We start from the raw sequence: 24,111 nt of genomic DNA on the forward strand, positions 1-24,111 counted from the left end.
GTTTATTAATTATTGTACTGCCCTGTACTGTTTTGTGCACTTTATGTAGTCCTGTGCAGGTCTGTAGTCTAGTACACTTTTGTGTAGTTTCATGTAGAACTTAGGTCCTGGAGGAAGGTTGTTTTGTTTTTACTGTGTACTGTACCAGCAGTTTATGGTCGAAATGACAATAAAAAGCGATAAAGTATGACTATAAAGTATTGAATTTAGGATCCGCAGCAGCTGCAGGTTTGTTTCCGAGGCCCCGCCCACCACCTGATGACGCGCTGACGACGTCGCGCATGCTCAGTACTGGGCGGGCGGTGTTTTTTCCGTGCGTTGTGGAAGCGCTCAACGGTGGGATCGGGATCGGGATCGTGATCGGGAGGGGGTCCTCGCCCCCTGGGGTGGGGAGCCCGGGACAGATTATTATCTGCGGGGCAACACCAACAATTTCCCTTCGGTGAGTGTTGAAGCCGGTCCCGAGCGGGGGAGGGGGGTGGTCAGATATTCGGCAGAGGAAGTCCCGTTAACTTTCCCGAATTCAAACAAGAGAAAATCTGCAGAAGCTGGAAATGCGAGCAACGCGCACAAAATGCTGGAGAAACTCAGCAGGCCAGGCAACATCCAGGAAAAGTGTACAATCGACGTTACCGGCCGAAACCCTTAGGCAGGACTGGAGAATAAAAGGTGGGGGTGTGGGAGGGAGAGAGAAACACAAGGTGATCGGTGAAACTTGAAGGGGGAAGGGATGAACTTTCCCGAACCGGCCTCCTCTCCTCGCTTCCTTGACAGAATCTGCTGGGGTCGGTCCGGGTTGTGAGACCTTCACACCGAACCGTCTGAGATGAGCCGCCGCTCAGACCCTGTTGCTCTGGTCCTGTTAGCAGGATGACGTAAAACATATTTCTATATTGTTACTGACAGAGAATTGTGTAATTTGTTTTCTGTGTGTTATCTGAATGTACTTGCCTGTGATGCTTGTATAAAATCAGTATTCCTCTGTACCTGTACCTTCCCGTACTTGTGCACTTGGAAGCAAATTCAACAGGACCCGAGAAAACAGTGAGATTTGAGTAGTGATGATCATCCTGGCAGCTCGGTAGGTCAAATGTAAAGATACAGGATATTGTGAAATGCAAGACCTTTGATCATAGGGATCATGGAGTCCAAGTTCATCGCTCCCTGAAAGAGATTGCATAGATTGATCGGGTGGTTAAGAAGGCAAATGGTATGGTTGTCTTTATTAGTCGAGACATTGAGTTCAAAAGTTGGGAAGTTGTGTCGCAGCTTTATAAAACCAGTTAGACCACATCTGGAGTGTTTCATACAGTTCTGATCACTCCATTCTAGGAAGGATGTCGGGGCTTTGGAGAGAGCGGAGAAGAGGTTTACCAGGATAGAGGACATGAGCTGTTACGAGAAGTTGGACAAACGTGGGTTGTTTTCTCTGAAGCCGTGCAGGCTGGGATGAGAGTTGATGGACGTTTATAAGATTATGAGAGACATTATAAACAGTATATTTTTCCCGGGGTTGAAATGTCGGAGATAAGAGGCCATGCATTTGAGGTGAGAGGGGGTAGGTTAAAGGAGATGTGCGGGGCAAGATTGTTTTTCCTCGGAGACTGGTGGGTCACTGGAATTTGCTCCCTGGGGTCTCTCCGCTCTGATTGAGCAATGATCACTCTGCGTATGCTCACAGCCCCCGGTTGGGCGGTGGTTTTTTTCCCGTTCGTTGTTGAAACGAATCTGGAGGAGAGGATCCTCGCCCCCTGGGACAGGGAGCCGGGGGAGAGATCAGTTTCCCATCGGTGAGTGTCGAGTCGGGAGCTCTGATGTTGGACAGTTTGTCGCGTTAACTTTCCCGAACTGAGTCATTTCCGAAATCGGTGTCTGTTGCATGGAACTACCGGAGGATTTATTGAATACAGCACGAGGTCAGGTCAAGACAGTCACTACAGCTTTAGTTTCAATGTTACCAAATGGCTGCTGTGTTAATCTTTGTCAGACGGAGACTCCCAGTATTTAAAGTTGAGTCTGTTATTTCCTGTTTTGGTCATGTTTGGAGAGGCAATTTCTCCGTTGCCAGGAACAGCCACAGGATCTGCTGGGAGTAATGCTCATTTTTATCGCTCTCTGGTCACTTCCCCTCATCGAGAGACAGCGGCCTCGGGAGCAGATGGAACAGATTGATAGTGGGGTGGGGAGGATGTTGTGAGCACTGACTGTATCGACTGTATTAACCCTGTGTTGGAATGAAGACAAAACGAATGAATGTGGGCATTATATTTGTGCAACTTTGCTTTGGCTGTCAAACATCTTGTAATCAAGTCAATAGTTGTGCATCATTTAAAGTAAAACGAGAAAATGCTGGAACCGTTCAGCAGATCGGGCAGCATCTTGGACAGTCACAGTTCTGATACTGGGCTACCACAGTTTCTTTTTCCACCAATCTAATCTGATGAAACGAGTTTCCAACACTTCACTTTCAATTTTATTTTTAAACCATTTTATTCCTGCTAGCCTGCAGGAAATGTGACGCCAATTGTTTTGGGCAAGATCCTATTTAACAATATGATAATGATAAAATTATTTCCTTCTTCCTTGTCCCATGATCCTCTCATATCCCTTTTGCCAATCAACTTTCCAGCTCTTAGCTCCGTCCCTCCCCCTCCTGTCTTCTATCGTTTTGGATCTCCCCCTCCCACTTCCAACTCTCTTACTAGCTCTTCTTTCAGTTAGTCCTGATGAAGGGTCTCGGCCCGAAACATCGACTGTACCTCTTCCTGGAGATGCTGCCTGGCCTGCTGCGTCCACCAGCAATTTTTATGTGTGTTGCTTGAAATTCCGGCATCTGCAGATTTCCTCGTGTTTGAATGATAAAATGTGTTCTGTTTAGCTGCTGGAGACGATGTGAAACGTATCCATGCCTGCTGGTGATCCACACCCAGGTGTTCCAGCCCGATCCCTGGCCCAGACAGAGGATCATCAGGTTCCCATTCTGCCGCAGGTTGATGTAGGAGTGTTAGTTTTTGAACTCTGAATGGCCGAGACACTGCAGCAGTTACTGGCAGCTAGGAATCCTGGGAAAATTGATGCTTGGGCTCTTATCCTGGGATGGAGACTCTGGGCATATGGAACTGTCAGTATTTAGGATTTGACCAGGTCAGTACTTCTGCAGATGGGGGTGAATGTTCCTCCTTCCACAATGAATCAGAACTCTCGGGTTGCTGGACATTGGTTCTTGTGAAATCCCTGAACACACCACTCACTGTGCGATGTGGGGACGATGGGTGAGGATTCCAGGGTTGATAAGTGACAGGTTCAGCTGTGTGACCCTGTGAGGTTGTGTCCTGTATATCACAGATTTTAACCCAGGTAAAAGGGATCTGGGGATTGAGCTGCTTGGGCTTATGAGGTGTTGAGCGAGTATTTCTGGTCTGGGATCAGATGTTTGTTTCTGGAGTTCCTTTGAAAGCAATGACTGCTAATCTGATGAGAGAATGAGATCCCATTCCATCCCTCACAGGGAGAAGCTGTGATTAAAATGTTTGGAACAGTAGAATTGGATCCAGGGGTTCAGTGTTCAAACCATATTTGGAAATTTCCCTTCACTGTCACCTGTCTGTTAGTCAGTGGTCCTGGGCCTGTGCTCAATGGAGTTCAGAGAGATGGTGGAGGGATGTATGGTTAAGTAAACCTACCAAATGCTGAAAAGCCTGGATACAGTGGACATGGAGAGGATGTTTCCATTAGACGGAGAGTCTGTGATCTGACAGCACAGTCTCAGAATAAAGAAGCTTCCCTTTAAACTGAGATGAGAAAAAAATTCTGGTGAAAATTGAGATAAGGAGAACATCTTAAGTAAAGGGTAAACAGGTGGAATTCTGCAGATGCAGATGCTGGAAATTCAAGCAACACACATCAAAGTTGCTGGTGAACGCAACAGGCCAGGCAGCATCTCCAGGAAGAGGTACAGTCGACGTTTCAGGCCGAGACCCTTCGCCAGGACTAACTGAAGGAAGAGTTAGTAAGAGATATGAAAGTGAGAGTGGGAGGGGGAGATACAAAATGATAGGAGAAGACAGGAGGGGGAGGGATGGAGCCAGGAGCTGGACAGTTGATGTGTGCTGCTTAAGTAAAGGGTGGCTGATCTGTGGAATTTGTTGCCACAGAGGTTGGTTGAGGCTGCCATTTGGGTATATTTATGACAGAGATTAATATATTCATGATTGCTAAATAGCTTCAGGGTTACAGGAGCAAGGCAGGAATATGGTGTTGGAATAAAAATCAGTCATGGTTGAATGGTGGGGCAGACCAGATGGATCGAATCACGTAATTCTGTTCCCGTGTCTTATATCTCACCATGACTGACCGATGACTCCTTCTTATCCCATATCGTTTTGTGATGTGTGAGGGACAATAAAAGATTGTTCACTGAGATCATGGTATTTGCCTTCACCATTTAAATTCCAGTGAGTTTGTTCTTAGTAACATTAAGCAGAAATGTTTGTTTCTCCTTTTTATTGTTAATGTGCTTCATTATCTCTCATGTTAAAATTAGACCTGCGGTGAGAGATTTATTGGAAGAAAAACCCACAACTGGAAGCAAACCACGACTGAAGATGAGGGAACAGCAACAAGTGAACCAGCCCGAGGATTGAGAGCATCAACTGGAAAGAACCCATCTGACTCGGAGATTCCAGTGATTCAGTCAGGGGAAAGTCCGGTGAGTCTCATTTACTCAAACACTGGTCCTTTAGCTATTACATACCTGCACCAAGAAAGGTAGGAAATAGCTGGAGTAAGACTGAGTGAGCCCAGAAGTACCAGTTATGCCTCTATCATACCAGTTATAATCACTCAGGTCTGGTGATGTGCTGTCAGTATCCCAACTCTTTAAAGTTACTCACATTCCCTCAGTGTTTGCTCATTTCAAGGTCTAGCGTGTTGTGAAGTAGCTTTTGGCACTTCTGAGTGGAGAGATGGAAACAAAGGGGAGAGTTTATACTTAATATCTTTCAAAAAAAGTAATTCTTTGAACTTGCTGCAAACTTGCTTGGCCTTTTCTCCTTGGAGTGAGGGAGAATGAGAGGTGACCTGATAGAGGTGTATAAAACAATGAGAGGCATTGATTGTGTGGATAGCCATAGATTTTTTTCCCAGGGCTGAAATGACTGACATGAGGGGGTTTAGTTTTAAGGTGCTTGGAAGTAGATGGGGGGGGGGGATGTCAGGGGAGTTTTTCAGACAGAGTGCTGAGTGTGGATTGCATTGTTGGTGACGGTGGTGGAGGCGGATACAATAGGGTCTTTTCAGAGACTCTTAGGTGGGCACATGGAGCTCGGAAAAATAGTGTTATGCAGTTCGGTAATTCTGGACAGTTTCTAGAGTAGGTTACATCGGCGGTCCCCAACCACCAGGCCACAAAGCATGTGCTCCTGGGCCGTGAGGAAACGATATGAGTCAGCTGCACCTTTCCTCATTCCCTGTCACGCCCACTGTTGAGCTTGAACGTGCACGAGGTCATTACCCGCGCGTCATCCATGTCCTCGCGGGAAGGAGATCAACTCCTCGAGCTTGCAAATGATGGCGGGCTGGAAAGTATGTTTGACATAACATCTCTGCCAGCATTCTGGATCAAAGTCAAAGCTGAAAATCCTGTGATAGCCACGAAAGCACTGAAAACGTTGCTTCCATTTCCAACATATCTCTGCAATGAATGCAACGAAAACTAAATCGCGGAACAGACTGGACATAAGGAACCCACTTCGAGTATCGCTGTCTCCCATCACCCTTTGATGGATCTGTCTTGTTGTAGGGAAACAAGCCCAGGACTCCCACTGATTCAGCGATATGGGTGTGTTGCAATGATTTTATATGTTCATACGGGGAAAATATGTGCTGTGTGTTTAATATCCAAACGTTACTTAAAATGTTATGATGCTATTGACTTATAAGTGACGTATATAACCATATAACAATTACAGCATGGAAACAGGCCATCTCTGCCCTTCTAGTCCGTGCCGAACACTACTCTCACCTAGTCCCACCGACCTGTAGTCAGCCCATAACCCTCCATTCCTTTCCTGTCCATATACCTATCCAATTTTTCTTCAAATGGTAATATTGAACCTGCTTCTGCCACTTCTACTGGAAGTTCGTTCAACACTTACTTCAAGCTCCCCTGTTCTCCCCTGATAATTGACTTATCACTATATTCATGCGAGGAAAATATGCGCTGTGTGTTTAATATTAAGTTCGTTAGATAAACCCTTTTAGAAACAAAATTGAGTGTATTAGCCACTTACCGCCTATATTCCAGTTGTGATTAACAAAACCCCCCCCGAACAGAATCGCCAAAAAGGATTTGTAGAAAAAAAATCGGCAGGTACACGCACGCGCACTGGTGCCCGCGGAAGTCTTCATGGTCATCGTAGTCTTTCTTTGGGTAAACACATCGTATTTGACTGCTACTCTTGTCTGTTGGCAACCCTACCCGCCCCACATCACCGGTCGGCCGGTCCGCAAGAATATTGTCAATATTAAAACAGTCTGCAGTGCAAAAAAGGTTGGGGACCCCTGGGTTACAATGTTGGCGGAACATTGTGAGCCGAAGTGCCTGTAATATGCTGTAGATTTCAATGTTCCATGTTCAAACTTACTACCTATACCCTATACATTCTCAATTAGGTTATTGATATAGATGACAAGTAACAATAGGTGCAACCCTGGGGAACATCACCAGGCACTGGCCTGGAATCCAAGAAACAGCCTCCCACCATCACCCTCTGCTTCCTGCCATTCAGCTGTTCTCAGACTCTGGGGCTCTGTCACAAACACAATGTCAGCAGGAAGGGTAGTCAGTAAGTAACATGAAAAGAGAATTGTTGCTTCCTGAAAGGTCACGTATCTTGTCTGATTCAATGGACCAACTCCTCCCTTGTTTACAACTTAATTTGTCCTGGGACCCATCCTCCTGGGTCACTCTGTGTCTGGTAACCCACATCCCCAACCTCCCTCCACCCCGCCAATGGTCCCACACCCTTTCCACCATTTAGCCCACACCCGCACACGTAGACTGATCACATCACCCACATCCTCCCTCCCAGCTGGGGGAACCACAACTAATTGATCCCACAGTCTCGGCTCGGGCACAAAACTAAAACCAGAGCTGAAAGACCAGATCGCCTGGACTCTCCAGCTGTCCGGCTCAGTCCTGGCCTGTTTCTACTGCAACTAATGTTCGATTTACACAAATCTGGGATCAGCCCCTTCCTCACCGCTGCCTGAACAGAAGAACCAGTGGATGACACCTGTTAAGTTTCCTTCGTTGTTCCTCTGAAATCATTAAAAAAGTCCATTGAACAGCTTTTGAAAACAATCTCTCACCCATATTTGATATCACTCTGAACCCCCACATGCCTGGTGTCACATGTGGGTCCCCCACACCAGAACCTGTCATCACTCTGCACCCCCACATGCCTGATGGCACATGCGGGTACCCCACACCAGAACCTGTCGTCACTCTGCACCCCCACATGCCTGGTGTCACGTGTGCCTTCCCCATTCGGGATCTGATGTCACTCTGCAACCCCACATGCCTGATGGTACGTGTGGGTACCCTACACCGGAACCTGTCGTCACTCTGCGCCCCCTCATGCCTGGTGTCACGTGTGCCTTCCCCATTCGGGATCTGACGTCACTCTGCACCCCCAAATGCCTGATGGTACGTGTGGGTACCCTACACCGGAACCTGTCGTCACTCTGCACCCCCACATGCCTGGTGTCACGTGTGGGTACCCCACACCGGAACCTGTCGTCAGTCTGCGCCCCCTCATGCCTGGTGTCACGTGTGGGTACCCCACACCGGAACCTGTCATCACTCTGCGCCCCCTCATGCCTGGTGTCACGTGTGCCTTCCCCATTCGGGATCTGACGTCACTCTGCGCCCCCTCATGCCTGGTGTCACATGTGGGTACCCCACACCAGAACCTGTCGTCACTCTGCGCCCCCTCATGCCTGGTGTCACGTGTGGGTACCCCACACCGGAACCTGTCGTCACACTGCGCCCCCTCATGCCTGGTGTCACGTGTGGGTACCCCACACCGGAATCTGTCGTCACTCTGTGCCCCCTCATGCCTGGTGTCACATGTGCCTTCCCCATTCGGGATCTGACGTCACTCTGCGCCCCCTCATGCCTGGTGTCACGTGTGCCTTCCCCATTCGGGATCTGACGTCACTCTGCGCCCCCTCATGCCTGGTGTCACGTGTGCCTTCCCCATTCGGGATCTGACGTCACTCTGCGCCCCCTCATGCCTGGTGTCACGTGTGGGTACCCCACACCGGAACCTGTCGTCACTCTGCGCCCCCTCATGCCTGGTGTCATGTGTGCCTTCCCCATTCGGGATCTGACGTCACTCTGCGCCCCCTCATGCCTGATGGTACGTGTGGGTACCCCACACCGGAACCTGTCGTCACTCTGCGCCCCCTCATGCCTGGTGTCACGTGTGCCTTCCCCATTCGGGATCTGACGTCACTCTGTGCCCCCTCATGCCTGGTGTCACGTGTGGGTACCCCACACCGGAACCTGTCGTCACACTGCGCCCCCACATGCCTGGTGTCACGTGTGCCTTCCCCATTCGGGATCTGACGTCACTCTGCGCCCCCTCATGCCTGGTGTCACGTGTGCCTTCCCCATTCGGGATCTGACGTCACTCTGCGCCCCCACATGCCTGGTGTCACGTGTGCCTTCCCCATTCGGGATCTGTCGTCACTCTGCGCCCCCTCATGCCTGGTGTCACGTGTGCCTTCCCCATTCGGGATCTGTCGTCACTCTGCGCCCCCTCATGCCTGGTGTCACGTGTGCCTTCCCCATTCGGGATCTGTCGTCACTCTGCGCCCCCTCATGCCTGGTGTCACGTGTGCCTTCCCCATTCGGGATCTGACATCACTCTGCGCCCCCTCATGCCTGATGGTACGTGTGGGTACCCCACACCGTAACCTGTCGTCACTCTGCGCCCCCTCATGCCTGGTGTCACGTGTGCCTTCCCCATTCGGGATCTGTCGTCACTCTGCGCCCCCTCATGCCTGGTGTCACGTGTGCCTTCCCCATTCGGGATCTGACGTCACTCTGCGCCCCCTCATGCCTGATGTCACGTGTGGGTACCCCACACCAGAACCTGTCGTCACTCTGCGCCCCCTCATGCCTGGTGTCACGTGTGCCTTCCCCATTCGGGATCTGACGTCACTCTGTGCCCCCTCATGCCTGATGGTACGTGTGGGTACCCCACACCAGAACCTGTCGTCACTCTGCGCCCCCTCATGCCTGGTGTCACGTGTGCCTTCCCCATTCGGGATCTGTCGTCACACTGCGCCCCCTCATGCCTGGTGTCACGTGTGGGTACCCCACACCAGAACCTGTCGTCATACTGCGCCCCCTCATGCCTGGTGTCACGTGTGCCTTCCCCATTCGGGATCTGACGTCACTCTGCGCCCCCTCATGCCTGGTGTCACGTGTGCCTTCCCCATTCGGGATCTGACGTCACTCTGCGCCCCCTCATGCCTGGTGTCACGTGTGCCTTCCCCATTCGGGATCTGTCGTCACTCTGTGCCCCCTCATGCCTGGTGTCACGTGTGGGTACCCCACACCGGAACCTGTCGTCACTCTGTGCCCCCTCATGCCTGGTGTCACGTGTGCCTTCCCCATTCGGGATCTGTCGTCACACTGCGCCCCCTCATGCCTGGTGTCACGTGTGGGTACCCCACACCGGAACCTGTCGTCACTCTGTGCCCCCTCATGCCTGGTGTCACGTGTGCCTTCCCCATTCGGGATCTGTCGTCACACTGCGCCCCCTCATGCCTGGTGTCACGTGTGCCTTCCCCATTCGGGATCTGTCGTCACTCTGTGCCCCCTCATGCCTGGTGTCACGTGTGCCTTCCCCATTCGGGATCTGTCGTCACACTGCGCCCCCTCATGCCTGGTGTCACGTGTGCCTTCCCCATTCGGGATCTGACGTCACTCTGTGCCCCCTCATGCCTGGTGTCACGTGTGGGTACCCCACACCGGAACCTGTCGTCACTCTGCGCCCCCTCATGCCTGGTGTCACGTGTGCCTTCCCCATTCGGGATCTGTCGTCACACTGCGCCCCCTCATGCCTGGTGTCACGTGTGGGTACCCCACACCGGAACCTGTCGTCACTCTGCGCCCCCTCATGCCTGGTGTCACATGTGCCTTCCCCATTCGGGATCTGTCGTCACACTGCGCCCCCTCATGCCTGGTGTCACGTGTGGGTACCCCACACCGGAACCTGTCGTCACTCTGCGCCCCCTCATGCCTGATGGCACATGTGGGTACCCCACACCGGAACCTGTCATCACTCTGCACCCCCTCATGCCTGGTGTCACGTGTGCCTTCCCCATTCGGGATCTGACGTCACTCTGCGCCCCCTCATGCCTGATGGTACGTGTGGGTACCCCACACCGGAACCTGTCGTCACTCTGCGCCCCCTCATGCCTGGTGTCACGTGTGCCTTCCCCATTCGGGATCTGACGTCACTCTGTGCCCCCTCATGCCTGGTGTCACGTGTGGGTACCCCACACCAGAACCTGTCGTCATACTGCGCCCCCACATGCCTGGTGTCACGTGTGCCTTCCCCATTCGGGATCTGTCGTCACTCTGCGCCCCCTCATGCCTGGTGTCACGTGTGCCTTCCCCATTCGGGATCTGACGTCACTCTGCGCCCCCTCATGCCTGGTGTCACGTGTGGGTACCCCACACCGGAACCTGTCGTCACTCTGTGCCCCCTCATGCCTGGTGTCACGTGTGCCTTCCCCATTCGGGATCTGACGTCACTCTGCGTTCCCTCATGCCTGGTGTCACGTGTGCCTTCCCCATTCGGGATCTGACGTCACCTGTGCACTTCCTGACGTCATACTGCTGCTGAGACGGTTGAGCTTTACTGGCTACGGTTCCCACCCAGTCACCGGTTACACCCAATAGCGGAGATGGGCCAGCCGAGAGGGCATTATCCCCTATCGACCACATCTCACGCTCCCGTCTCGAACTCCCTGTCAAAGCGAAATGAACAGCAAAGTAATTGTCCCGCTGTTTGAATTATTTCCATTTCCCTCTGAGGTAAGTTGGGGCATTTGTGAAGCATCTCCTGCGGCCGGTGTATCACTGAGAGGTAGGAAGAGACCGCTCGGCCCGTTGGCTTGATGCCGGCTCCCTGGGGAGGGAGGGATCCCGGCAGAAGGAGGAGGGAGAGGGAATTAACTGAGAGGATAAATATGGTGGAAGGGGTTGGATGGGATGGAGTCTGAGAGGTTGTTTGTCCCGGTGGAGGATCAAGGAGCAGGAGGGGGAAGAAGAGCATTGACGGTGGGGAAGAGAGATGAGGGGCTCGTCTGTAGAAACGTCTGAGTCCACGGTGGTGGGAGCAAACATATTCACCACTATGGGGGAAAACACTGGCGGGTTGTATTTTCATATTGTTAGTAACACAGAACTGTATAATTGCTGTTCCTTGTGTTATCTGAATATATTTGTCTGTGATGTTGCTACACATCAGTGTTTCCCTGTACCTGTACCTTCCCATACTTGTTCACTTGGCAACAAATTCAACAGGACCTGAGAAACCACACTGGTGAACAAGACTGCTACCTGAAAGGGATTTGCCTGAAATATAGTGAGTAGGTACCCTGGAAATACCCGGCACAGTGCACAATCCATGGAGAGATCGGAAATGGGCAATGTGTGTCTGTGATGGGTGCGGGTGGATCCGGCTGAGTCAAGCCTTCAGTGGATAGATCCAAGATGTTTGGAAATGTTTGCCTCAGGTGAAAAACAAAACGGTATTCTCCTTTACACCTCAGCTAATGTCTGACCCTACTGTTAATTTTGTTCGTTACAGAGCATCAAAATCTGACCAGAACTGTCCACAAGGAGTGGGCAGGGGACAAGTTCCAGTGACGTCAAGATCAGGAAAGGACATGAGTATGTTAGCGAATTATTTTAATTTATAAATATTTCCTTGACTCTGTGTCTGACTTTAATTCAATATCAGCAATTCACAAAATGTTTGTAAAATCTGAGCAGAGAGTTTACATCTCGGGGGGAATAGTCACACGTGGAAGGAGCACAATTACTGTCTGCTTTTTGCTCCTCAAGCAGACTGTGATGCACATTAAAACAGTGAGGTAGACCAGAGCACAAGACATTCTGCAGATGCTGAAAGTTTTGAGCAACACAAAAAGACACAAAATATATTGGCAGACATCAGCAGGTCAGGCAGCATCCATGGAAAGGAATAAACAGTTAATGTTTGAGATCAGGACCACAAAGAGTGGAAAATAATGTGGCAATATGTAGAATTTCTGTCCCTTCATTTCCAGTCAGATGAAGGTCCTTGGCCCTAAATGTTGATTGTCTATTCTCCTCCATAGATGCTGCCTGACCTGCTGGGTACCTCCAGCATTTTGTGTGATATCCCAGAGATTTGCCGAGGAAGCGGTTGACCAGACAGTAACCCAGAGCCAAGCGGTGGTGATGGGCAGTACCAGGAGAGTGATGGTGATGGGTTACTGTATTCTCAGGAATAAGCAGACTCCTTTCCAAACAGAAAAGTGTATCCCAGAGACACGAAAGGGCAGCCTTCAACAGATGGAGCCATACCCCACCACAACCCTCCCCAGATCTGAGCGCCCAGCTGGCCTGCGCTCATTTCACCACCCCGCCCGTTCCTTCCTCCCATACATACATACACATACATATATCTCGGTCTGTGTTTGGTGACCCTGCGCACCATCTTTAGGTTCCAGAGACAAAGTTGCCTCCAAATATGGGGTGGGTAATTTCATTAATTTTCCCCATTTTCCTTCACAGGTCCGAGCTCTGATATCACCGAGCTCCTGGCAAGCTGGAATGATTTCCAGCTGCTGCAGCTGACGGACTTCTACCGGGACAGGCTGGAGCAGGCGATGGAAAGAGGAGTGTACGGATTGAGCCTGGCGTTAAAGGATGAGAATCAGTTCAGCGGAGAGGAACACCGGGTGAGTGGGAAGGGGAATGGGTTTGAATTTCCCGCCATCACAGGACTGATGGGTGTCGGGATTCTGACTCATCAAATATTAAATTAGATAAAGGAACAACTGGGAAATAAATACTGTAACTGCAATCACAAAAATGTCAATCTGAACCGGTGATAGAAAGAGTGAAAAGGCCCCATGGACTGATCAACGCTCAGAGCGAGTTGAGCAAGTAACAGCTGTGTGGGTTTACAGTATTAAATGGAAATATGACAGGAGGTGTGATGGCAGGATGTCAGTGAGAACTGGGGCATTATCAAAGGGTGCCACAGGAGCTTGAGTGTGTTCTGTTCTGGGTGGAGATGATTGTGTTACAATCTGTAACTGCAAACAGCATGGATTGGGAAATACTGTCATGGTGTAATGTGTAATCACTGAATAAATCTCCACTGGAAAAGGCAAAGGAAAGGCGTCAGGTGTCAGCCGGTAATCCACTGTCATGTTGGACACTGGTGGACTGAGGAGATGAATCATATCATCTTTTCTGCAACTTCTCTGAGACTGTTCACTTGGACATAAAAACCTTCTTGACTTCTTTCTTCATCTGTGATCGTTATTTTCTGATTTCTGTTCTACACGGTCAAATCTAATGAGGAATTATTTATGGATTTGGAGCCACGTCAGTGAAGCGGTCACAGACCAGCCAGGATCTCATTGACTGGTGGACTAGGTTCACGGTGAATGTCCCTCCGTGTGCTCTGAACTCAGAATGTACAGTCCATGTCCAGACAGGATCAGCACCTGTCCGGGTGACTGCTCAGTGTGATCCCATTACAGAGCACATCATTTACTTCTCATTCTCTGTGTGAATCTGTCAGTCCCCAATATGTTCACTGTTACTCTTCCCAGAAAATCTCTGATCTCGCTGATAAGGGAGAGCGGGCAGACAGTTCTAAACTCCTCCTGAGCCTGGTGATGGAGAAAGGCTCCAGCGCCCGGAGGGTGATGTGGGAAACCTTTGTGAAAATGCGGATTGGTGTCGCAAAGTTTGACAAAATACTGAAAGAGATACAGGAACATGGTGAGATAATATCAGAGTATAATTTAATTTTGGATTCAAACATTACATTACAATGTGAGGAATTGAAATTTGTCAAATTGTTTAAATCCGAACAGGTTATGTTCCGGTCCATCGACCCATCCGGGAGATTCCCAGGGGGCTGAAAGGTAAATGAAGAAACTGCTGTGACCATCAATAGTTGATATTGTGTAGGGTGATTTCGTTGTTGAGCCACGGGGATTTAACCAGGTGAATGTTGACACAGCGCACAGTAAGACACATGGAGGGAGAGTTTTCACAGGACATTATGAGGAACAATGCAGAGAGTTGGTGAGTTTCTGTGTCCTGCAAATACAGATTCCTCCACCGGGGTCAGAATGGAGAAGAGGGCAATCTGAGGAGCGAAGCTATGGGAAATGTCTTACTCCAAAAGGTGAAATCATTTCCCTACAACCACCCAACCCCCGGTGCAGCTTTAATCCTAAATCACTTTTCTAAACTCCCTCAGATCCTAGAGGTCATCATTTTTAGAACTGTGAGTCCTTTGAAGTTCTCGTCACAGAGTTGCAATGAGAATTTAGTGAGAAAAGCAGGGAACACCCCAACTGCTCGGTTCAATCCCAAAGCAGCAAATGAACCCTACTCTGTTCACATCTGCACTCCCTTAGTGCAAACATTGCTACAGTTATCCAGTTTAATTTCCCACTCAATAATCCTGGGAATTCCATCAGGAGACAGTGTTAGTGAGGTTGAGATCTGGGACAAAATCCTCTGCTCAGTCCACAGAAGCTGAACTTCATGTGTGCCGGTGTTGTGTGATGGACACTGTGGAGGGGTGAGAGATGGGAAATAGGACAGAGAAACCAATGGTTGTGGGATTGCAGCAAGAAAGGTGGAAAGGACTGAAAATATCTATAAATAATATTGCAATTAATTGAATTGTGACCAAACGGAAAAGAAACTCACTACATCTGTGAGCACATCGTGTCTGTGAATATGGAGCCCGGGGCAGTGCATGGGCTCAGAAATTGTAAGGCTTCATAATCGCAGATTGAGTTGGATCACACAACTGCACATTTAACAGAGGAGAGAGGGTAGGAAAGACAAATATTGTAAAAATTATTAATCTTACAGTAGCCCATGTTTTAACTGATTACTCAAAGACCTTGAATAGAAATATAAAGGATCTAGGCCACAACCCTCATTCAGCCTGTCTCATTTACAAGAACTAATTCCAAAGATGTTAATTTTCAAATGGTACCAGAGGAAGTTTTCAATCTGCTCACATTTCTGTCACATGTGTTAATGATTTTCCAGTCCACATTCACACAATAAAACCCCTCGGTAATCCATGCAATAAGGATTTGGTAATTCTCTACAATTTCCCTGCAAACTTGCTCTACGCTGCTGTTCATACTGTTTGCCGAGGGAACAGTCACGGCAGAGAAATTCCCACACCCATTTCTGAATATGAAACAGATTCTGTCCCTGATTATTGAAGAACATTATTTCTACCACTGTCACATTGAAGTAAACATTTCAACAATCAGTGTTTTCCTACGCTCCATTTCACCTGGATATGTTGACTGGATAGCCCATGCCCTCCCTGACAGGGAACTGACTCACTGTCAGACCCCCACACTCCCTGACAGGGTGTCGACACACTGTGAGACCCTACACACCCCTGAGAGGGTCCTGACACACTGTGAGACCCCACACACCCCTGGTAGGGTCCTGACACATTGTGAGAGCCCACACACACCTGACAGGATCCTAACACACTGTGAGACCCCACACACCCCTGGCAGGGTCCTGACACACTGTGAGACCTCACACATCCTTGACAGGGACCTGAGACACTGTAAGACTGCACACACCTCTGGCAGGGTCCTGACGCACTGTGAGACCTCACACACCCTTGACAGGATCCTGACACACTGTGAGACCCCACACACCCCTGGCAGGGTCCTGACGCACTGTGAGACCTCACACACCCTTGACAGGGACCTGACACACTGTGACAGCCCACACACCCCTGGCAGGGTCCTGACACACTGTGAGACCTCACACACCCTTGACAGGATCCTGACACACTGTGAGACCCCACACACTCCTTACAGGGTCCTGACGCACTGTGAGACCCCACACACCCCTGGCAGCATCCTGGCACACTGTGAAAGCCCACACACTCCTTACAGGGTCTTGACACACTGTGAGACCCCACACACCCCTGGCAGGGTCCTGATGCACTGTGAGACCCCACACACCCCTGGCAGGGTCCTGACACACCGTAAGACCGCACACACACCTGACAGGGTCCTGACACACTGTGAGACCCCACACACACCTGACAGGGTCCTGACACACTGTGAGACCCCACACACACCTGACAGGGTCCTGACACACTGTGAGACCACACACCTCTGACAGAGTCCTGACACACTGTGCGACCCTACACACCCCTGGCAGGGTTGTGACACACTGTGAGACCCCACAGACCCCTGACAGTATCCTGACACAGTTTGAGACCCCACACACCCCTGGCAAGTTATTGAGACTCTGTCAGATGCCACGCACACTTGGCCGTGTCTTGACACACTGTGAGATCTCCACACATCCCTGGCAGAGTACAGACACATTGCGAGACCCCACACATCCCTGGCAGAGTACAGACACATTGCGAGACCCCACACATCCCTGGCAGAGTACAGACACATTGCGGGACCCCACACATCCCTGGCAGAGTACAGACACATTGCGAGACCCCACACTCCCATGACAGGATTCGAGCACACTTTGAGATCCCACACTCCCCAATCTCCCAACCACTGCGCAGGTGCTGGTCAGTAAAGCTGTCTGTGTTTTGAATCAGTGATGGTGGGAGGGAGAGCTGTGATTCCCTGACCTGTTATTTTGACAGAATGCCCACTACCCTTTTCTCCATCTCCATACGTCACATCAGCACTGGGGATTAAAATTTTCTTCCATAAGAAAAAATGATAGCTGTGACAGTAGTGGGAGTTTGTCCAGTACAGGACAGTCGGGGGTCACTACTCACCTTCACAGCACAATTAATGTATAAATGTGATGATCTGGTGTTTATCTAGACCAGGCCTCTCTGTCCAGTCAGGGGTCTGTTAATTGAATTTACTTTGCTGTACGAGCATTCACTGATGAATCCAATTAATGCAATAGCTTTGAGCTAACTCTTGTGTATTTAAATACTGAGTTCTGAGTTGAAGCATCTAACAATTTGTCAACTGTCTGTTCCCATGGAAGATGTTCAACAGAAACACAAGGAGACTCTGTGGGCACAAACGGAAACACTGAGAGTGAACACGATCCTGATGAGGGAGAAGGTGAAGTTTTTCCAGCTGGTTGATCGATACGCTGAGCTCACGGTCATTTCTACTGTTCGGGATCGGACACTGGTGGAACATGAGCTGCTGGCAAGAGGCAGAGACCATGAGGAGTGGAGAGCAAAACATCTCCGCAGACACCTGGAAAAAATCCGGACTGATCAGTTATTCCAGAGCAGCTTTTCCTGGAGTAACTCTAAATCTGGGAGAAAAGCAGCAGTGGCTGGAGTTGCAGGGATCGGGAAAACCACAATGGTACAAAAGATTGTTTATGACTGGGCCATAGGGAAAATATACCAGCAGTTCCAGTTTGTCTTTAGTTTCAAATTCCGGGATTTAAACTCCATTAACTGTAGAATAAACCTGAGAGAACTGATTCTGGATCGGTATCCCTACTTCGGGAATGTCCTGAGAGAGGTCTGGAAGAACCCAGAGGGATTGCTGTTTATATTTGATGGTTTGGATGAATTCAAACACAGAATCGATTTTGCTGACAGTCGGAGAGATACAGAACCCAAGCACCAGTGCCCAGATCCCGAGTGGTGGTGTGAAGTGTCCGATATCGTGTACAGTTTAATCCAGGGCAAGCTGCTCCCAGGGTGTTCAGTGCTGGTGACCACTCGTCCCACTGCATTACATTTATTGGAAAAGGCAGAGATCGGGATTTGGGCTGAAATCCTGGGATTTGTTGGTGAGGAACGGAAGGAATATTTCATCAGGCATTTTGAAGATGAAATGGTGGCAGCAGCTGTTTTCAAACACGTGGAGGAGAACGAGATCCTGTACACCATGAGCTACAACCCCTCCTACTGCTGGATCCTCGCTCTGGCACTGGGCCCCTTCTTCACGCAAAGAGTCAGGGACCCACAGCGAGTTCCCAAGACCATCACCCAACTATATTCCTACTATATTTACAACATCCTGAAAAACCATGGTTGTGAGATTGAGAACCCCCGTGATGTGTTACTCAGGGTTGGTCAGATGGCCTTCAGAGGAGTGTCCGAGAAGAAGATTGTGTTTACAGATGGAGATTTGATCAACTACAGTCTGCAGCCTTCCCAGTTCCTGTCTGGGTTCCTGATGGAGCTTTTGGAGAGGGAGGATTCTGCCCGGTGTGTGGTTTACACATTCCCACACCTCACCATCCAAGAGTTTGTGGCTGCAGTCGCACAATTCCTGACTCTAAATCCTGGGGATATCCTGAAATTCCTCACTGAAGCCCACTATACGACAGATGGGCGATTTGAGGTATTTCTCCGTTTTGTTGCTGGTCTCTCCTCCCCAATGACAGCTCGGGGCCTGGAGGAGTTTCTGGGCCCATTTCCTCATCAAACAACCTGCCGGGTGATTGACTGGGTGAAGGAGGAGGTTAAACGTCAGAGTGGAAACACAGAGAGGAAAGGTGGTAAAAGGAGCCTCCTGAACACATTGCACTACCTATTTGAGTCTCAGAATTATGGACTGGTTCAGGCCGCACTGGAATCAGCAGAAGTACTTTCATTCAGTGGAATGACATTGACTCCGATTGACTGCGCGGTCCTGTCTCATGTCATTGGACTTTGTGGTACAATAAAACACCTCAACCTGCAGGAATGCCGCATTCAGTGTGAAGGAATCCAGCGGCTGGGACCCGTGCTGCACAGATGCCAGGAGTTGAGGTAACTTGATTTATCTTTCACTCTGAACTCTGAACCTGTCCAATTGTGTTGTTTCAATGTAAAGGGATTGGGTAAAACTGTAGTAAATACGATTGTGAAGAATTGTGACAAATGCTATCTGGATTCCCACTGTGGGATCTCTCTTCCCCATCCCCCTTCTTCCTGTGGAATCTCTCTTTCCAACCCCCTTCCTACTCCCCATCCTACTCCCTCCTGTGGATTCTCTCTTCCCTATCTCGCTTCCTCTTGTAGGTTCTCTCTTCCCAATCCACTTCCTCCTGTGGGATCTCTTTTCCCGATTCTCCTTCCTCCTGTGGGATCACTTCCCCATCCCCCTTCCTCCTGCGGGATATTTCTCCCAAATCCCTTCCTCCTGCGGGAACTCTCTTCCCCAATCCCATTCCTCCCGTAGGATCTCTCTTCCCCATCCCGCTTCCTAGTGTGGAATCTCTCATCCCAATACCCCATCCCCCTGTGGGATCTCTCTTCCCCATCACCCTTCCTCCTGTGGGATCTTTCTTCCTAACCCCTTTCCTCCTGTGTGATCTCTCTTCCCCATCCCGCTTCCTCGTGTGGAATCTCTCATCCCAATACCCCATCCCCCTGTGGGATCTCTCTTTCCCATCCCTCTTCCTCCTGTGTGATCTCACTTCCCCACCGCCCCTCCACATGTTGGATCTCTCTTCCCCATCTCCTTCCTCCTGTGGGAAATTTATTCCCCATCCCCCTTCCTCCTGTGTGATCTTTCTTCCTAACCCCTTTCCTCCAGTGGGATCTCTCTTCACACCCCCTTCCTCCTGTGGGATCTCTTTTCCCCATCCCCCTTCCTCCTGTGTGATCTCTCTTCCCCATCCCCCTTCCTACTGATGGATCTCTCTTCCCAATCCCCCATCCTCCTGTGAGATCTCCCTTCCCCATCCCCCTTCCTCGTGTGGTATCTCTCTTCCCAATCCCCATTCCCCCTGTGTGATCTCTTTCCCATCCCTCTTCCTCCTGTTGGATCTCACTTCCCCACCCCCTTTTCTCCACTGGAATCTCTCTTCCCAACCCAGTTCCTCATGTGAGATCTCTCTTCCATATCCCCCTTCCTCCTGTAGGATCTCTTTTCCCCATCCACTTTCGTCCTGTGGGATCTGTCTCCCCATCCCCCTTCCATATGGTGTAACTCTCTTCCCCATCCCCTTCCTCCGGTGGGATCTCACTTCCCCAACTCCTTCCTTCTCTGGGATCTCTCTTCCCAACCCAGTTCCTCATGTGAGATCTCTCTTCCATATCCCCCTTCCTCCTGTAGGATCTCTTTTCCCCATCCACTTTCGTCCTGTGGGATCTGTCTCCCCATCCCCCTTCCATATGGTGTAACTCTCTTCCCCATCCCCTTCCTCCGGTGGGATCTCACTTCCCCAACTCCTTCCTTCTCTGGGATCTATCTTCCCAACCCACTTCCTCGTGTGGGATCTCTCATCCCCATCCCCCTTTCTCCTGTGTGATCTTTCTTCACCATCCCCATTCCTCCTGAGGGATCATCTTCCCCATCCCCCTTCCTCCTGTGGGATCTCTCTTCCCCATTCCCCATCCTCCTGTGGGATCTCTCTTCCCCATCCCCCTTCCTCCTGTGGGATCTCTCTTCCCCATCCCCCTTCCTCCTGTTGGATCTCTCTTCCCCATTTCCCTTCCTCCTCTGGGATCTCTCCTCCCCATCTCCCTTCCCTCTGTTGGATCTCTCTTCCCCATCCCCCTTCCTCCTGTTAGATCTCTCTTCCCCAACCACCTTCCTCATCTGGGATCTCTCTTCCCCATTACCCCCTCTATCCTGCAGGTTCTGTCTTCCTGTCCCTTTTCTTCAGGTGGGGTCTTTTCCTCCATCTCCCATCGATAATGCCTGATTCACAAATCTTCCTCCCTGTGGGACTTTCTCCTATCCTTCAACTCTGCCCCTTCTGAGTCTCTCACGTCAGGAGCACTCTTCTAACCATTGGGGAATGAGACAGAATATGTGGAGTTTACAGGGTCATACCGACAGACTAAATTACTGATATTCGGTGAATAGCCTGGAGCTGGGCAGTGAGGGACATTGACAGTGATGGAAACTCCGATCAGTGATTTACTGAAGGGTTTTGATGTTTCCTGAAATATCCGAGTGAGAGAAATTCCCTGAGACTCACTGTTTGAATCATTTTGTTCTTCAATTTGTCTGTTTGTGTTTAGACTCGGTGGTAATGAACTGGGAGACTTAGAAGTGAAACTGGTGTCTGTGGCTCTGAGGAACCCGGAGTGTAAAATACAGAAACTGTGGTAAGTACCAGACTCTGGGAAATTGTGTTTACAGTCACTGGGTGTCTGGATATTTGTACCGTCTCCTGTCTCTCTGTGTCCTTCACCTCATTCTTTTCCCTAGGCTGAACCATGTCGGTCTCACAGATTCTGGAGGAAAATACTTCATCTCCGCTCTCAGTACAAGCCCATCACTGACGGAGCTGGACCTGAGTGGTAATAAACTGGGAGATTCAGGAGTGAAACTGGTGTCTGCAACTCTGAGAAACCCGGAGTGTAAAATACAGAAACTGGAGTAAGTACCAGACTGTGGGAGATTGTGTTTACATTCACTGGGTGCCTGACACTGAACATTAATGTGATCAGTAATTGTGTTACTGATAAACACTGGGGATTTGTACCATCTCCTGACTCTCTGTGTCCTTCACCCTCACTCTCTCTCTCATCTCCAGGCTGAACAGAGTCGGTCTCACAGATTCTGGTGTTGAGGATCTCGTCTCCGCTTTTAGTACAATCCCATCACTGACAGGGCTGGGCCTGAGTGGTAATAAACTGGGAGATTCAGGAGTGAAACTGGTGTCTGCGGCTCTGAGGAACCCGGAGTGTAAAATACAGACACTGCGGTAAGTACCAGACTGTGGGAGATTGTGTTTACAGTCACTGGGTGTGTGACCCAGAACATTAATGTGATCAGTAATTGTGTTACTGATAAACACTGGGGATTTGTACCGTTTCCTGTCTCTCTGTGTCCTTCACACTCACTCTCCCTCATCTCCAGGCTGGAGAATGTTGGTCTCACAGATTCTGGTGTCGAGGATCTCGCCTCCGCTCTTCGTACAAACCCATCACTGACGGGGCTGGGCCTGAGTGGTAATAAACTGGGAGATTCAGGAGTGAGACTGATGTTTGCGGCTCTGAGGAATCCGGAGTGTAAAATACAGACACTGCGGTAAGCACTAGACTGTGGGAGATTGTGTTTACAGTCACCGGGTGTCTGACACTGAATATTAATGTGATTAGTAATTGTGTTACTGATAAACACGGGGGATTTGTACTGTCTCCTGTGTCGCTGTGTCCTTCACCCTCACTCTCTCTCATCTCCAGACTGAACAATGTGGATCTCACAGATGCTGGTGCCGAGGATCTCGTCTCCGCTCTCAGTACAAAACCATCACTCATGGGGCTGGACCTGGGATCAAACTCGCTCACAGACCGATCTGTCCCCGCTCTCCGCCACCTCATATTGAACCTCCCGAGTCTGAAGCAGATCTGGTGAGTGTTTGTGTTAATGTTCAATGTGATAAAATATCAGCGGATCCACGGGTTTTCTGGTGATATTTGTTTGTGAGTGTTGTTGAAACATTAAACTCAGTCCCCTGTTACTGACCCTGTTGTGTAATCTGTTCATTTCATCTTTATTCTTCCATCTGTTTCAGGCTGGGGGACAATGAGTTCAGTGAGACCGGGGAGAAGGAACTGACACCTCTGCAGGGAGTCAGACCCGGACTGACAGTGATCCTGTGAACATCTGAATGTGTGAACATCCCCACCCGCGGGATGGGGACATTTTGGCCGATTCGCCGCCCTCCCCTTTAACTCCGGCCCTTACCTTGAATGGCTGCACTCCAGGTGTAATTCTCAACGCTTATAACAGGACTGGCTCCTCTCTGGCGCTCTGTGACATCAGAAGCAGTCCCGCAGTGACGTATTTCTGCCTGTTGTCCAGCGGCTCAGCTTCTGCCGGATGTTTGCTTTCGAGACTCCCCCACATGAGACCCAGGGAATTACACAGACAGGAAGGGCCCGAGGATGGTGGGTTCCAGTCTGGGACAACAGTGGCCCGGGTGGGTTGATGCCGGGAGAGAATCCTTTTGCTCCCTTTACTGAGGACGGTGCATTCGGCAGTCTGGCCAATATAATAATGTTAAATAGACAAATACCTCGGGAGTGACCCTGGATCTGCAGCGATCTCAGACACGGTCCTGAAGTGTGATTTTATAATCATCGTTTCCCCAATGCAGAGTGACGGTGAGAAATGGGACTGATTATTCAACCTGTTACCCATTGTTGCCGGTCAGTTAATTGTGTGTGACTGTGAGTGAATCGGAAGCAGCTTCTTTATTCCTGCAAGTCAGCAGCTCACATATTGTTTAATTTACATTTGTCATAATGAATTCAATAAACTGCTGAAACTTCCCGTCTTGCTGTCGGATGAGTATTATTTGAGGTTTCTGCTGCCCGATGCACCCTGTGCACCGCAACGGTGGGTCGGAGCTCCTCACACTGGTACAGTAGCGTCTCAGCTCCAGGCTGAGGGAGGTTGGACTGGCAGAGTCAGGGGGCCCAGGATCTCATCTCCACCTGACCCCCTTCCTGGCTAACTGACCCCCTCTTGCCTCCGCAGACAGTTAAAATCAGCAATCATATCAGACTTGAGTCCACTGAGGTCCCGAGTACAAGATGGATGGGGGATGGAATACTGATATTAAACATGGAGTGAAGCTCCCTCCACACCGTCTCATCATACACTCCGGGAATCAGGCACAGAGTGAAGCTTCCTCCACACCATTCCATCACCCAATTCCAGGGAGCAGACACAGGGTGAATCTCCCTCCACACTGTCTTATCACACACTCCTGGGGACAGACACGGAAAAAAAAAGGTCTCTGTATTGTGGGATATATCAACTGAGTTCTTGAGTTGAAACAGATTACAGAGGAGAGTCTCATTGTGTTCACCTTGGAACTGTTGCACA

At 49.9% G+C, this 24,111-nt stretch overlaps 1 protein-coding gene across 1 annotated transcript; it reads left to right on the forward strand.

The window, feature by feature from the left end:
* The first annotated feature begins 282 nt into the window (after positions 1 to 282).
* Positions 283 to 23,553, forward strand: LOC134342264 (NACHT, LRR and PYD domains-containing protein 3-like). The gene is made up of 13 exons (XM_063040229.1): positions 283 to 442; positions 4,544 to 4,708; positions 11,895 to 11,977; positions 12,866 to 13,032; positions 13,918 to 14,089; positions 14,185 to 14,235; positions 17,348 to 19,085; positions 21,291 to 21,377; positions 21,481 to 21,651; positions 21,809 to 21,979; positions 22,135 to 22,305; positions 22,461 to 22,628; positions 22,793 to 23,553. The coding sequence occupies exons 3-13, from the start codon at positions 11,974 to 11,976 to the stop codon at positions 22,878 to 22,880; spliced, it is 2,988 nt and encodes a 995-aa protein (XP_062896299.1). The 5' UTR covers positions 283 to 442; positions 4,544 to 4,708; positions 11,895 to 11,973; the 3' UTR covers positions 22,881 to 23,553.
* Positions 23,554 to 24,111: the final 558 nt, after the last annotated feature.

Source organism: Mobula hypostoma, unplaced genomic scaffold, assembly GCF_963921235.1.
Source record: "Mobula hypostoma unplaced genomic scaffold, sMobHyp1.1 scaffold_199, whole genome shotgun sequence".
NCBI classification, from domain to species: domain Eukaryota; kingdom Metazoa; phylum Chordata; class Chondrichthyes; order Myliobatiformes; family Myliobatidae; genus Mobula; species Mobula hypostoma.